The 16,832-nt window shown below is 47.7% G+C and overlaps 1 protein-coding gene across 1 annotated transcript in view; it reads right to left on the bottom strand.

Annotated features, from left to right (window-relative positions):
- The window catches only part of KLHL3 (kelch like family member 3), a 49,624-nt gene that overhangs the window by 24,001 nt on the left and 8,791 nt on the right, over positions 1–16,832 (bottom strand). Inside the window, exons 3-5 of the mRNA XM_086758786.1 lie at positions 15,488–15,594; positions 9,504–9,625; positions 1,956–2,118 (exon numbers count right to left, since the gene is read on the bottom strand). Coding sequence (XP_086614912.1) covers positions 1,956–2,118; positions 9,504–9,625; positions 15,488–15,594 — 392 coding nt within the window. The remainder of the gene's footprint in view (positions 1–1,955; positions 2,119–9,503; positions 9,626–15,487; positions 15,595–16,832) is intronic.

Below are 16,832 nucleotides of genomic sequence, written 5' to 3'. Positions count from 1 at the left end.
CTCTCATCTGCCACTTGCTGAGTCCCATTTATCTTTGGCTGAAATACAGAAACATGAATCTCAGACACTTTATCTGGAGCAGCTCTTTTCAAGCCCAAATCCCTTCAGCTTTGAGAAGCTCAGACTCACGTATCCAAAGAGCTCTCTCTGCAGCAAGATCTGCCTCTAATTTTCACCTCTGCAAAGTACTTGGCCTGCCAAAAAACAGCACCGCAGGGACACAAGCTGGCATAACTTCCAGAGAGGAGCTCCTTGGAGATCACACCTGAACAACTCCTCACCAAAATGGTGCTGCAGAGGCCACCCGGGCTTCCCCAACCACCAACCCTACTTGGTCTAATGGGAACCAAAACACCACAGCTAAGCCAAAGACTCTGACTAAAAATAGCAGTATCTGAATAAAGTTTAATACTGTTACGCTGGAAATCATATATAAGATCTAATGAACTCTTCTGCCCTTAAATACTTGAGAAGCAGGAAATGCTCCCCACGCAGTAAGTTGGATGCACTCTCACTTCTGGACACAATCTCCTATTCATTCTGGATTGGCATCTGGCAGTAAAAAAGATATTTGATTTCTTGTTATTAGTTGGAAGCGAATAAAACTATTTACATATTTTAATAAAGTAACATGTGCCTGCGTCAAGAAGGCTCCTCCACCTACTGAAGTTATCGATTGACCAGAGCTAAACGTTTCTGAAGTAACCAAGCTCACGCACGCAGGGACTCTTGAGCTGGGGACTTCTGTCTTGGTTAAAAGCTGTTACATAAACGACATAGTGAGAAGAATTTTAATGGCATTTTTATTAATGGAGCTCCATTAACATTACATGGGCTGTTGTACTAACTGGGACTTAGGAAGGCCAATAAAACAACAAAGCAGACTTTCTAATTGCCAAACAACCAAATAAACATACAGTGAATGCACTGCTTGTTGGGTTAAAGATTAAACAGGGCCTGGAAGCAAGGATAATGAGATATTACAAGCAAGCCTTTATACAATTAACCATTCCTTCCAGGGTACCTTTTCCTCCAGGGGATAATACAGCCAGAGCAGCTGAAAAGGTTTTACTTTTATTTGCAGGAGAATAGGGGAGGACTTGGTGGGCACATTTTTATTCCACCAAGCCTACTTATGGTCCAATTAAGGACAAAAGGAAAATGCTGCAGGACAGAGCAGGTGCTCTGGGAGACAGCAGGTGTATTTTTCCCTATACAAATAGCCAGAAAAGCAGAAAAACAAACTGAGTAGAGAAACTACCAGCTTCTCCCAAGCAGAGGTCAAGGGCAACTCTGCCAGAGGAGACTGGAAAGCACTGGGGAGTTAGAGCATGGGGCCGCTTGGAAAAGCTTCACATTTGCAACACAGAGGAGAAATGCTGAAAGCCATTGCCTGCACCTACTTATTGCAACCAAACACATCCACTCCCAAGGAAACAAGAGTCTGTCCACCCTTGGGGTAAGCAGCCACTGCTCCACAGATCAGGGGCTCAATCTGCATGACAATTTTAGCTGAATGTTCCCACTTCCACCCACAAGATTTAATTTTGCCCAGTGTCTTTAATTCCTAGAATGCACAAATCCCCCTGGCATTGCCTACTGCTCTCACAGGGCAGCGTACGCAGGGAGGACGCCAGCACGCCAACACTGCGCTGTCGAGCAGGCAGCCAAGGAGCTTACTAGGAACACGCTAAGGAGCTATTTTGTGGGCTGGGATTCAAAGGATCTGGTTTTTTTTACCTCCTTAGGTGTTCCCCTGCAACCAAGCTACATTTCACAATTTGCAGCATCACAGAAAGTTACAGGTCTACAACCCAATAAAGTCCTCCATTCCCTGTTCCATGAAGAACAGGGAAGAAGCATGAAGAGCCCAACCAAGATGTGCTGAACTTGCTCAACCTATGAGTCACTGTACCCGGAACCAGATTTAACTCAACAGATGACCCTTCCCTCACCTGCGTAGGCATTTGCCTGCTGCAGCAGTTCGGTACAGGCGTGCACATCAGCAAAAGCTCGGATTCCAAGGCAGTTCGTGGGATGCAGCTGGGACTGAAGAAAGTCACAGCAGTTTTTTCTAACATCCATCAATTGTAATAAACTAGCAGCTGGCAACAAAACCTGCAAAGGCAAGAACAGGGAATCAGAGTTGGTGACAAAGAAAGTTTGATTCACAGCTTGCACAAATTAGATGGAATTTCTCATCAGACAGGGACACATCCCTGCAGGGTATGAGAAGGAATGTTCAAGTTTTAACACTATCCGTACACAGAATATCCCTGTCCACGCTCTGAGAGATGGAAACAGCTATTCTGTGTTAGGCTAAAAGCAGAGCTCTTCTCCTCACGTCTTCTCCCCACACAACCTCAGGGCAGGTAAAGGGAGGACAAAACCCAAGCAACCACAGATGCACCTGAATTTCTGACTTTGCTGCAGGTATGTCCTGCACACAGATTATTTTCTTTTTTCCCCTGAAGATCTTTATATTATTAACATGCATTACCGTCACATTCAAAGCCCACAGCAGCCCAGAACTCCTCAAAACCCTGAACTTTATTTCCCACAAAACCATACTGGCTTGTGAGCAGGGTGCCCAAAGTCCCATGTAAGAGAGGGAGTTCACAGAAGCTCAAGCAGGTTTTGGTGACAGCAAGGCTCTCAGGAAATACGGGGCCAGCTGTTCAAATCAACAGCCCTCGTTTCCACTACTACAAAATGCTATGGACACTTGAGGTTCGTGACTGCATCTGGAAATGAGGTACTGCTTTGTACCCACCAAACTAACTGCAGAAAAGGGAGACAGAAGTGGATCAGGAATGTGACATCTGCTGGAAAAACCACCTTTGAGTCTAGTGAGCGGGACAAGAAGTAGAAAATAAAGTCTGTTGGGATGTGACATCAGCCCGTGACATCAGCTACTTCCTTTCTTATGTCGTACAGCAACCGCAGAGTGTGTTATCCCAGCTCTTCCATAGCTCTGCTGCTTCACACATGTCCTTCCAACTGGGCATCTGTGCTCACCATCTGAGCACAGATTTCCGGAAAATTATTTCCGATTTAAAAAACCAAGCAGCTGTTAAACAAAACAAACAGGTTAACTGCATTCACCTCCCTGGATCTCGATGGCAGGGAAGGGAAAAAGACACCCCCTTCCCTGTTCCCGCCTGCCCCCATAGTCCCGTTCCACATCAGGGCAGGACACTCACAACCTGCCCCAGGCCTTTTCTAAGCCACTGATGCATTCCAGCTCCAGCCCAGCTGTACAGTGTCTGACTGCTGCCAAGTAGCCACCCCAACAGGCAACAATAAAAAAAAACAGAAATCAATTAACCCAGGAGCCCATTTTGGCCCAAGCCTCCTGATGCCAGGAGGAGATTAGTTTGTGGTTTTGATTAAATCAAGATAGCAATGCTCTTTCATTTCTGAAACCTAACTGTGAACCACTTTATCTAGCTGAACCATCTCCTTATAGCAACAGAAAGGCAAGCACTTGACTTGCACAAGGGCTGTGGGTGAAGAAGTCAGATTCCCTGCAAACCATCTCTGGCCACATACCAGCCAGAGCTTCCTCTGTGCACCGCTCCATCCATCCAGCGGACGTGCCTGCAAATCCAGGTGGGGGGCTGCCTATCTCGAGTGTTTGGGGATATTGCCCCTACAGCAGAGGGTACCCACTGCCATCACTAACACCCACGTGCTACAGCCCCCCGACATCCTATACTGCTCTTACTGCCTCGTGCTGGCTTGGCAGGGCGGCACAGAAGGATCCTTACACCGCTGCAGTTATTGGGAAAGGGACATGATCATACAATACTTTTCAGAGGTCGGATATAAATAGCCTATCAAAACATGAGTGGATTTTCTCTTCCTCATGTCCCAGCTGAACCTCTCACCACATCTTGTTTTTACCAGGGAAGGTGAAAAGCAAGCAAAGGATATCCGCTAGCACAAAGTCTGTTTCCTTTAGAAATAACAAGAGGAAATGCCCTGCCTAAACATGCAGCAGGACCAAACTGCAACCTCATGAACATCCAGGCAAGTTACTCACTCGGGTCCGGATTCGGCTCTTAATATTTGAACTCCAACCACTGTGAACGATTTACAGAGAGCTGACTTCTCTACCAGATCAGCCTCCATACCAAAACTCAACTGTCCTTTGAAATTATGTCAAAATCATCTGCTACTACTACTGAGATTGACTTTTTTGCTAAATAGTGTCCAGGACCTCATCTATGGTGCGTGTGTGTTTATATATACACACCTCCCCATAACCATCTAATTCACCAGCTGGGCTCTCTCGCTCTGCAGACTCTGTACCAATCTCAGGTTTTACAGAACATTGCCTGAGCAATTAAAATACTTTCAAAAGCCTTTGATGTCTCTGAACTAGAAACGTATTTCAGCCAAAAGTCATCTGTGTTGCTGTAAGGCTCATTCAATAGGCAGGGCATTAACGCTGGACTTCACAGCTTGGGGTTCGCTCCCTGCTCTGCCAAGCCTTCCAGGTAACCTTGGCTGAAAGTTAATCTTCCCATTCCTCCTCTGCAAAACTGGGAGAGGAGCATTTCCTCAAGGCAGGGGATATATTAAAGATTATAAGCTGCTTTGACACTTTATCCAAACTGGAGGCCAAATAAAGGTGGTGGCTGTAACCCCCAGCAGCACACCCAGGGCCACAGCTGGGACCGCACATCTGTCCAAGCACCTCCCAGGGGAATCCGTGACCAGAGAAACAAGCAGATCTTGCGTTTGCAAGGCAGGTTAAACACTCTGTTTTAACTGAACAGCTCTGAACTGCACAAGTAATGGAGATCTAACTACATTACTGTAATGTGGCTTTTCAGTGCAAGTAAGGCAATTAGGCTTTGTCACTCCCCAGTCGCTACCAGGCAGTGCTGAGGGTGAACAATGCTAAATGCTCTGCGTGGGGTGAAACAGCCAAGGCAGAGGCTTGTGTAGCAGGTTCAGAGACCACAAAACTTCTCCAGGAGCAGGTGTAAGAAGGGATATAGAAGTGAGAGAAAATGGGGGAGCAGCTGGCAGCTTCCCTCCTGATGTACCTTCTCCAGCTTCACCATACAGAACAGCTACACCTTCCCTTGGTTTAACAGCAGGATAAAAAAGTGGAGGCACATCCATCAGACACAGCATAATCCTCTGGTGCCACATCCACATGTTCCTCCTCAGCGTTCTATTAGGCCAATCCAATCTAAAAAGACTTTCCGCAGGTCTAGGAAGGACCCCCAACCCAACTGCTGTAAAACTCCAGAGAAGTCAGCCCTGCCGTTGACCACTCCAGGAGGGCAATGCATGGCTTTTGCTCCAGGGAGGAGGACAGCCCTGATTTATTGCATCTCCTAAAGCTGAGCTGAAGGCTCTCTGCCTCACCCTGGGCTTGCACCTACTATAGTTGCAACTTTTGAAGTGAACAGGGGGAAGGGAGATGAACTGACCCACTTACCACCCCTTTATCATCAAAACTGCATCTGCTACAGATGCTTTCCTTCCTTGCTGTGAAGTCTGAGGTCCCTAGAGAAAGCTGAGGTGCAGAAGCACACTTCTGAAAAGGAAATGCTACGGCTTCTAACAAAGCTTTTTTCCTCCTTTCTCAAGCCATTTTTATTACAGTCATTATGTCTGCAACGCTGGCAGTTTCAGTATCTGTTTCCTCCAGACAGCTGATTTCAGATTCACCCTTTCAATATGAGCCATCTCCAACTGCCGTAATATACAAGGACAGATCACACACGGCATACTGCACCTATTTAATTGTGAAATCAGGTTAATCAAGACTTTTCCTGGGGAATCATTACAACTCTAATGGTAATGACTTTCTTAATCAGAGGGAATAATTCTCAGGCTGCCTGCAAGTAATTAAGTGCCTTCAGTAAGGATGGGTGGGACACACTGAAGAGGGATTTATTCACTGTCCACAGGCAGAGCTCCATGTGTCTTCACACGATCACCTAGAAGACAAGAGGCTGCCTCCCAAATCTCCTCTTCATTCAGCCCTGCTCAAGGATGTTACGTTGAGCCTCTTCTCCATTGCTGGACTTTGCTCTCATCACTCTTCACCAAGCTGGCAGGTTTGAAATGAGCGTTGGAAAATAAGCAACAATCCAGCCACTTCAGCTGCAAAATCAAGATCTAACTGAAAAATTCAAGGAAGTGATACATTAAAACAGCCAGTTATTCCACATAGGTATGGAGCAGCAGGCCCTGTGCTGTTCGACATCCACATATATGATTTCCATTGAAGCCAACCAGGGCTGCATGAGAGCATCTGGAATTTTGCCAAGTCACTCACTTTAGTTTTTCTCACTTTTACAGCACAACTTTCTTCCAAATAAATTTATCAAACTCCACATTCAAATGAATGAGATCTTTTTGTCACACATGAATCTTTACAACCAGCCTTGATGTGGGATGCAACAGAAGGCAGCAGGGACAGAAATCCCAGGATGGATTTTCCTGAGACTACAACATGACTGCAATGAAGACTGAAGTTCTTCCTCTGCTCCATATCTTCCAAACAAGTGGGAGGTTAAATCCCAAACGTGTGTTCAGAGGCAAAACACCGCTCAGCACAGAAGCCTCTCCATCACCCCTGAGCCTGCCTACTATTGCATTTATGTTGCCTCAAAATCTCATTCTAAAAATGAGGTTCCAATGCATACACAGCAGAGTTAGAAGAGAGCATCTGCTACCACATGGGATCAGTGCTCTCCCTCACAGAGCCAGGGCGGACTGAAAATCCCCTCTACCTGTACACTTGGGACATTCCGTGAACAAATTCCACGAACCCTCCCAGTAATTCCCTACATAGACGATGACCGGAACTGACTCGACAGGCTTGGCCCCTCGTACACACATCCTTCCTTACTTAAAAAAACAATCAACACTTTGTGCAACGAAATGACAATCAGCTACAAAAATACTTGCTTAGAAAAACAGAGTCTCACTTCCTAAACACTGTACCAGGCCTATAAAAGCAAAGGGAGAGAGGTTTCCATCAGGAAAGAAACAACAAAAAAATCTGTCAATGGCTTGTTGGGAAGCATTTGAGCACACCTGGGAACACTCATTCCTGCACTCTCACGTTACCTTTGCTGCTCCATCTTTTTCTCATTTCAATTCTGCTCTCATTTGATTTTGCTCACTGACAAGAACTTGTCTTCTCATCTTTTCACAGGTTTTGGTAGCTTGGCTGCATCTGTTCAGTTAATGCCATAGCAATGTGAATCTTTCCAAGAAATCACAGAATATTGTTTTCTGTAAGCTTTTCTTCTAGTGGCCGCAGGTGAACATTAACCTATGTCCGGCTTTCAGTGCAGGAGTAAACCACGCAGACAGGATGGAAATTCCTCTTTAAACTTTCTGTTGGTTTCATCATAAAATGACAATAAATTCCATCAAACATTTTCAACATGGATGTTTTTAACACATCCTAAGATTCATTTTGCTTCAGATCAGCTCCATTTCTGCGCTCCCATTATTTAATTTACCTCCAGTCTAAAAAGTTATTCCCAGTGTGGCTATTTACATAAGTCATGCAGAAAAATTACCTGCTTTGTTAGACTGGGAGAAAACTTTATGCCCAAACCTCAGCATTCACCAAACATATCTTTGATCCTCCTGTCTGACAGATGGGAGCAAAAACAGACACGGCTGTTACTTTAACCCTTTGTAATCCCTAGGCCATCAGAAGGCAGGCTTTGCTAGGTTATACTAAAAAAGCTAGTTTTCCAGTTGCTCAGAAAAGGTGACATCTGGACGACTTCACAGACATTCTGGGCAGGCCTAGGCTGCCAACGCAGGGCAGGACTGGGACTGAGCTCGCTCGCCAATGCTGCTTCCACCCAGGTGCAGCTGTAACTCCAGCACTGAAAGGCTCTCGTGGGAAAGCGGCCAGAGCACGTGTAGTCGCTGCAAGCAAGCTCCGTTCAAGACTGGGGCCAGCACACCAGATGGCATCCCGAGCCCAGCACGTCCCACGTGCCGAGTGGGTGCTTCTGGGCCACCTAAAAACCAGCAGCATGGCAGGAAGGCATACGTTTCAGAAAGCACGTGGATGTAATCTTCACATTTCCCACAGGAAAAGGGAAAAGGGACCAGGCAGAGTGCGTAAATGCCATTTTTGCTCGAGTGATCGAAGATCCCAGAGGTCCAAGGAACTCAACCCCAGTTCCCCACTGAAGTAATGCATCTCAGCTCCTGATGAACCTGATTATACACTGTAATTAAGCATGGGCTACGCAGCAGACAGCTAGTCCAAGCAACCCACTGCTGAGTTTGAGCCTCAGTTCTTTGCTGTAATGGCAAAGACCTTGAAGGTCTCCTCAGTACTGGTCCTCAGCCTCCCTGTAGGGCAACCAGGGTCCACATTCCTACCAATGTGACAACTGCCAGGCTGAGAGCATGCCAGAAGTATAGTCTGCAAAACTGGAGGGCAGAAGGGGCAAGAAAAGGCACCCACAGACTTAGGTCACAGAGGATGGCACAGGGCTCAGGCTGCAAAGTGGACGTAGCTCAGGGTTTTGTCCAAGTTCCTGCAGGCAGAGCGACAGGTCAGCAAGAACCTGCACCCTCCCTGAGGTACTGGAGCAGAAAAGCATATCCCATCCACAGCAGGAACCTCATTTCAAGCAGAACCAGTCTAATTTTACCATCTTAATTAGGTCCACAGAATGCGCACAGCAGCATTGCCCCTCTCTCTCCAGCATCACAGACAGACTTGTTAGCCTGACCAACGTCCAAGTCACAGAGAGGAAGACACCAGACTCAAACTGCTGCTTGCAAGCAGAAATGGAGACCAACCAAAAAGCACGTCCACACACAAGCTCCCAGCATCCCTTCCAGAAATCAGCGGCTAAGTGCACAGCCATTTTCTTACCACAAATACAAGTGGAGTCAAAGAAAAAGCTTTACCAGCAGCCACAGCCACGTGACACGGTGAAACATTCTCTTCCTGAGCATCCCACTTTATCTGTACCCTGCCTTTCAATTACTCCTTCCACTTCTGGACAAATATTTACCTCAAAGAAATTCAAGACGGAGTGCATACACGCAGAAAAAAAGGAAGAATGCCCCCATTTGAACAATATATTCCACTCAAAGCTCTGCCAAACAACTCAAACTACCCAGAAGAATTTAAAAACTAACAGCCAGATTCCTCAGCCATGACCTTAAAACAACGCTTGACTTGCTGCTTGTTTGAGTCTATTTTGACCTTCGACAGACTGACCCACAAGTCAGCACAGCTTCTTGGAAGGCAAATGCCCGCTCTCGTTATAAGAGCTCGACACAAAAGCTAAATGCAACATGACTTAAGCGCGGCGAAAGCAGCAAAGCGCCTCAAGACTAAACAGAGGCTGAAAGTAGCTCTTTTCAAGCTCAACCTTTTACTTTCTGCAGCCTGAAAAGATCACTCACCCTCGAAGGACGTGTGCCTTAGAGTTTCAAGCTTTTTACTTGGATCTCCACAGGAGCCGCTGAACCAGACCTACCTGCACATTCTCTTCCGTGACCTCAATCTCGGCCGTGTAGATGTAATCAATCAGCTTCCTCAGCGTCTGCCCATCAACGTCTTTTATCTCAATTTTCTTGGCTTTACTTTCAGACATGTCTCCTGAAATTCATTTCAAAAGGACAGTTAGGGTTTGCTTTGCAGGACCTTGCTCCCCATACCAGCACATTCTCCTGGTAGCTGACTGAAAGACTGCCCTGGCACCATCCCTGACCATCAAAGGACAACCAGCAAGATTCCCAGAAGCCTCCTAATGCTACTTAAAAAACATCTCAACATTTGAAGACACTAGTGTAAAATAAAATAAGTCAATAAATGCAACAAGCTCTGTTTCTTGACAGAAAAGAACCTGCCATGGTTTACCTGCATTCAAACACATATTGAGGCTAAAAATCCTCCAGTATGACCCTCAACCATGACTCAGCACTGAGACAGACTCAGAGAGACTGTGGACAAGTCTTAGCAGGGCCTCTTAAATAAATATATATATATTTATTAAAAATATTTACATATGTATGTATATGGGTAGATAAGTAAGTTGCAACAGCTAACTTCGGGTGCTTTGTGGTATACCCTACAAAAAAAGCAAGGCAGCTCTGGAGACCCCAACACAAGAAGGACATGGACCAGTTGGAGAAGGTCCAGAGGAGGCCACAAAGATAAGAGGGCTGGAGCACCTTTCCTATGAGGACAGGCTGAGAGAGTTGGGGCTGTTCAGCCTGGAGAAGAGGGGGCTCTGGGGAGACCTGATAGTGGTCTTCCAGTACCTCAAGGGGGCTGCAGGAAAGATGGGGAGAGGCTGTTCAGTAGGGTCTGTTGCGATGGGACGGGGGGTAATGGTTTTAAAATAGAGGGAGGTAGATTTAGATTAGATATTAGGAAAAAATTTTTTACAATGCGAGTTGTAGAACACTGGCCCAGGTTGCCCAGAGAGGCGGTGGATGCCCCATCCCTGGAAACATTCCAGGCCAGGCTGGACGGGGCTCTGAGCAACCTGATCTGGTTGGGGATGTCCCTGCTTCTTGCAGGGGGGTTGGACTGGGTGGGCTTTAAAGGTCCCTTCCAACCCTAACAGTTCCATGATTCTATGATTACCTTTTTTCTTAAGAACATAAAACCTGCTGAGGAAAACAAGCACACATGCCAGTAGTTACATCCAGTGCGCTGCAAGCTTCTTTCCTAAATTACCCCCCTGTAACCTGTCCATACAGTTACACCTTACGCAAAGCATCTGTGCCAAAAGACGCATTTCTCACCTCTCGCCTTCCCAACCTTGCACCGCAAAGGCAACAGGTCCAAATAGTATCCTTTCTCCAAATACACAACTTAAATTTAAAAACCACACACAGAACTAGAGCGATCATTTCCCCTATGGATGTAGAAGCAAAACCCATACCTGTGTAAGAGCCTGAACACGAACCAGTGCTTTACGCACACCTTCCTCGTTGGTGTTACGGCCAACGCCGCGCAGGCACCACACGCACGTAGCCCATGCCTATGAGGAGCACATCACAGGAACAGTGTGCTGTGGGGAGGGGGAGGAAGGGCTCCCTGGGTCCCTGCCAGCATCCACGCACACCGTGACCTTACCCAGCCCAGCTTTTAATCACCAGGATCTCAAGGAACCACGGAAAAGAAAGAACAAACTACCGAGCGGAAAGAAAATGATAAGTGAAATAATAAAGCTAAACAAAGGTGAGCGGGAAGAAATGTCAGTTCTTAAGCCCGGACATGAATAATCACTACTTTAAGAAATATGGTGACTCAGTACTGCTGGGGGATTAAGAGGAAAAATAGTTCCTGCAGCCTGAGAAGTAATTACAGCCTACATCTCTGTACAGCATGCGATCAGACGTGGCCGGGCACACTAAGTGCACAGCAGAGTCAGACGCTAAAGGGGGTCCAAGCTACAATCTGATCCTAGAAACTGGATTTTGCAGGCTTCACTTATGTCAATAAGGAGGTAAATAACAGGAGTGGGGTCAGATCACAAGTATCGGAAGCCAACAACATCCCAAGGGAAACATAGATCAAAATAATATTTGCCCCAAATTCAATTTTTTAAGTTAAATAATAAAGTGTTATTCAGAGAAGCCCATGAATACAAATGTACGAGTACAAAGGGATAGATGACCTACATTTGGGAGGCCTTCAAAGCAGGTAGGACTTTTTAATCAACAAAATAAATGTCATCTTCACACACATCTCCCTCACAAAAAAAACCATTTCCAGAGATGAGAGGGGGCTTCTGAGAACAAGCCAGTCCCCATCAGCCCACGTGGAGCTGGAGGTGCCTGCGAGGAGCACCCAGTAAAAGCCCACCTGCCCGGCGAGGGGCCAGCGCAGCAGCCGGAGCCCCGCAGCGCCCGCCGGGACCCGCGGGGCAGAGGGGAGGCTCAGATGCACGCAGCCAGCGGTCGATGCAGAAATAGCTGGGAGGGACCGATCCAATAACATCATCTGTCTGTGCGGCATTCATGTGACACAGGCAACAAAAATAAAGGCTGTGTGGGCTTCCACACCCACCAGCAAGCTGCCAGCCCAGCATACTAACGGCCCCCGCTGCCTCTGCTCTGGTACCAGCCCAGCGCACGATGACAAAGGGGAGTCTCGCGTGCCGGGCCCCACGGTCGGATGGGATCCGATCCCTCCAGCCGCGCTGGCGCGATCGAGTGCCCACCGCTTGCCAGAGGGTGCTGCTCCAGGTGTGTCTGTAATGCACTGGAGCAAGGAAGAACCTGAAGACATCACAAGCGAACCAAAGCAGAGGTTGGTGCAGACCAGGAGCAGGCAACAAGCTGCCGCCTCCTCCACGCACAGACCCGAGGCAAACGCGGCCTCTAAAGGACAGCTCCAGGCAGCTGAATGGAGGGTCAATTAAAGCATCTCATCCTTCATCTCAGAAAAAAAAAAAAAAAACAAACCACAAAACCCAACCCCTAGGATGTCTTTCATAAGTCAGACTCAAGCCTCACCTAATACCTTAACGACAGAACCATTCAAAGCACCAGCACCATCTCTCACAGACAAGGGCTGCGCCGAGAAAGGGCTGCCCTGCACGAGGTGCTGCACAGACCCCATCCCCGCATCGCTGCAGTCGGGCAGGCACAAGGGACAGGGCAGGAGGGAGCAAAGTTAGGTAAAACAGGCAGAACGGCTCTGAGCAGATTCTCTTTAGGGGACAGATTTTGCAGACGCCAGCCCCTCGTGACGGCAAGCCCTTCAATGCATCAGGCTCAACACCCTGCGGTGATTTCTCCATTCCCCTCTGCTCATGAGGGCAGGGAGAGAGCAGAGCTCTCCTCCTTTGTCACAAGATAAACGACAGTCAAACCTGCAGCAGCTCACGGTGCCTTGTTTACCCAGCACAGCAGCTTGCCCTGCCTCCCACATACTGTGCTCCAGAGGCTTCCCAGTGCACAGCTACAGCTTTTGTGGTGTCCTAAGTTGGAGATGTGCTGAAGGAGAATATGAGTGCACTGGGTACCAAAACCACAGCGCATAGGGAGAGTGCTTTGAAGTGGCACACAGGACCTGCAAGGGAGGTTTCTGCGTTGCTGCATCCTCCTTCAGCACTTCTGCAGTTCCCCTGGTTATCTCACAGGAGCAGCCCCAGCAGCATCGCTGCAGTTTGTTATCCGTTCTGAAACAATTGTGTTTTCTGTCCCCAGTCATCCCCACAGAAAGGTGCCAATGAGAACCAACTGCCATCCAAAATGCTCTAGAAAGTCAGGACGGGAAGGGACACTTGGTTCGGAAGTGCTGGGTTCATCTCTCTCAGCAGCAGAAGATACAAATGGAAGATGCGTCTGCTTGTTTTCAGACTTCCCAAGGCTATTTCAAAGAGGAATGCCTGACCAGAAGATACTAGATGGTTTGAGAATGATCCAAACGTCATCACAAGATCACTCACGGGTCCCAAGTCAGGCCCAACCTAGAGGGACAGGGTCTGCAGAGCAAGCATGAGGGGAAGGTGGAGGAGCTGCGGGTCTCAGTTTGGTTCACACTGTTCACTGCTTTACACTGACGATTCACTACCGCGTGGCTGCCGAGGGACCCCTCCAGGTCCCCGTGCCCCCAGAAAGCAGCTCCTCCAGCAAGGACTCAGCATGCACAAGGCTTCTCCCACCCTGTCCATCCTGCAAACACCCGCACAGTGCGGCTGTCCCCGAGCTGCATCACTGATGTGCAATGCAGAAAAAAAAAACCCAACCATAACAACCAGCGTTCAAGCTGTGATTTTAAAATCTCCCCCTCCAGAGTGAACAACCACGCAGCTGGAAGATCACCACACACTCTGTCTTTGCAAGAGGGAGACCCAGACCTTACAAATTTGGGACTAGCTGGACTGAAAGCGATGGGAGAACTGGTCTTTGCCTGACCCACTGCCCCCGGGGACGCGTCAGCGGGAGGGGATCGGTGGCCGCCGAGGCTGTCACCCAGCCCAGGGGCGCTGCCGAGCCGGCCACGTGACGGCGGTTAGCTGATTACTGTTTAACTCGCGGCGTGAGGGATTACACGGCCCAGAGAATTCCTGCATGGAAACATGAGCAGCCCCGCACCACCACCTTCCCGCTCAGCTGACCTCTAAGGATCAGAGGGTTTTTCCAACTCTTCTTTTTTTAACTTTCCATCAGGAATAAGCATCGCAAGCACTCTCAAGTCCTCCCCAGGCCACCCTGTGCAAACGGCTGCCTCTGAGCAGGGTTTGCTCCTCTGCCTCACCATCATGGCCAATACCTGCTTCCACCACGCAGGACCAGTGCCCTAGGAAACACAAATGCTCTCCACCTTGGCTCACCACCCTGATAAAGCCATCGTGGCAAGTCTCACACTTAGACATCTGTTTACACCTGAGGTTTTTTCCCCTGCCTCCCTTACAGAAGGGAAAAACAGCTTCCCAATGGACAAGCTTTTTCCTGAGAAAAGCTGCCTTCTGCTTCCAGTAGAGTAAATAAACCAAAATCTAACTCCAAGGCTTTTAAAAGGAAGAAGCAACCCCTAGACCACAGGCAAAGGAACATAAAATAGGGGCAAAATCCCCAAACTTCATTTATGCTGAAGCTGAGGAACAGTAACAATCGTTCCCTGGAGCATACAATCATTTTCTTTGTATTTGGTTAAGTCAGTTCCTATCCTGGAAAGGAGGGCAAGAAAAAAGAAGCTAAGGAGCTCCTGACCAGACTGATTTTACTAGAATGACTTAAATAAGTTGAGCACTGCTCTGCCTTGGGATTGGCACAGCTTTTTCAGCTGCCCCACCTGGGCACAGACTCCAAAAGGCACCTGCTACATGGATCAGGAGATCAGAGCAAGAATTTTGTCCCCTTTTTCCCTCCACATTGAGATTGCATCTGCCACTACCAAAACAGACCAGACTGCAGCAACGCACCCTGCAAAAAGCCAGAGCTGCTAAAACACACTGGGATTGAGAGAACAACAGTGTTATTCTGGACAGCAGCAAAAAGTGCCATTGGAGATTAAACATCCGTGACGGCAAATCAGCATGGGCAGGGCTGAGCCTTGAAACTACAACGCCTGTGCCAGAAACTCCTTTGATGTGCACTGTGAACATTTAGGGCACTGCACACGCGCTTGATGTTGCTGATGTGTTTCCATGACCCAAGGTCTTGTTAAGGAAAAAAAAAAAAAAAATGCAGTGAGCCAAACCTCATGGTTTGGTAACCTTCCTGCAACCGATATGCTACCTGCTCCCCACACACCCATACAACCACCCCACTGCCATATACTGTGCCTCAAGAAGCTAGTCAAGGATGACCAGCATCATCCATCAAGCGCAGCAAACTGTAGACATAACCATGCTACTTCTCGCAAGGAAAGCCTTTCCCCACAGGCCACGCCTGCTGCCTCTGCTGCAGCTCCTGCCGGAGACACGGCCAGAGGCCTCTGAGTCTGCAATGGCCCTTTCAACCCCAGTAGAGTGGCTGGTGTCAAAGAGAATACCTGTAAACATCGCACAAAAATAAGGGCTGCAGGCCGCAAGGACCACGCGGTGGGCTTCCATCTCCACGGTTTCGGCCACAATCACCACATCACAGAGGAGCCGCTTGCTGGAAAAGTATCAGAAAACACAAAGATCATTTCAGTTGGGCAAAAAAGCTACACCAGTATAGCCTGAAAAATTAAGTAGAGGTCCTACCACTACAGACAAGGCACCTGAGCTTCTGCCAAATCCCAGTGCAAGGTCCTCTAATCCTTCAGCTACCAGCTCCTATCACTGTTTGCCTGCAAAGTAAAACCTGAACCCTCCTGATGCTGCAAGACCCTTGCCTGTGATTCTGCTTTTCCCAGAAAGAAAATCTGAAAGCCAAACTAAGTACGCATGCTGCCTGAAGAACAGATGAATAAGGGGCTTCCCTCCAAGTCTCAAACAAGTACGGCTTGGAGAAGGCACAGAAGAGCTTAAGAGTTTGGGCACTACCTGGAGCTGACCTCTGGCAGATCTGTAAAACAAGAAATAGCTGTGCAAGGGAACACCAGCAGTGCTTTCAGCTTTCCACAGGGGAAAGGTAGAGCAGAAAAGTGAAGTTATTTCTGTACGTCCTTCCATGTTTGGCCCTACGAATGTGACCACCGAAACATCTCCCAGTGCTGACCGCCCCGCTCCATCAGAGACGCCAATCACTAGGGTTTATCTGTGGGCCTGAGGACTTTGTTTACTATGGGAATTAGTCTGGGATTAAGACTCACTGGGATAAAGCATGAAGTTCCAAACAGAAACCAAAAAACTTCTGAGCTCCCCATTGACTCATTGTACAGCTTTGGAAAAGTCACTTCATTAAGTAGCGACCTTTTCTACCAGCCCCATGTATGTCCTTGGAGGATTCATTAGTTAATGTTTGCACAGGGCTTCTGAGATGCAGACAGCTAGAAGTGCTCAGCCTCCCAATAAGTTGGTTTAAGATGTTTCAGCATACAAATGCAAAATAAGGGTGTTCTTTTCAAATGTCAAGCCTGAGAAAGCATCAGGGTCTGTAAATCTCGTTGTGCCTTCTCTTCAGAAATGCTTATCACCACACTGCGCCTTGTCTTTAGGAAACTGCCTATCAAATAAAAACACAAAGAGCTTCTAATGGGTCAGGTATGTCTCCTCTCCTCCTCCATACATAGGAATACATTAACAAAACTAGTTGTGAAATGGGGGGTTATGGCTGGAAAACAGGATTCTACTGTAAGTAGGAACTGGTAGTCAGTGCTGTACATTCACCCCAGTTTGGAAGGGGTGATGGCAATAAGAGAAGCTCTTTAACAGCCTCCTAACAGAGGCTTTCTCATTTCCTTCAGCTTA

Source organism: Chlamydotis macqueenii, chromosome 14 (genome assembly GCF_036417535.1).
Source record: "Chlamydotis macqueenii isolate bChlMac1 chromosome 14, bChlMac1.mat, whole genome shotgun sequence".
NCBI classification, from domain to species: domain Eukaryota; kingdom Metazoa; phylum Chordata; class Aves; order Otidiformes; family Otididae; genus Chlamydotis; species Chlamydotis macqueenii.
Note: the sequence above shows the minus strand (reverse complement) of the source record. Positions and strands in the feature narration are given on the sequence as shown.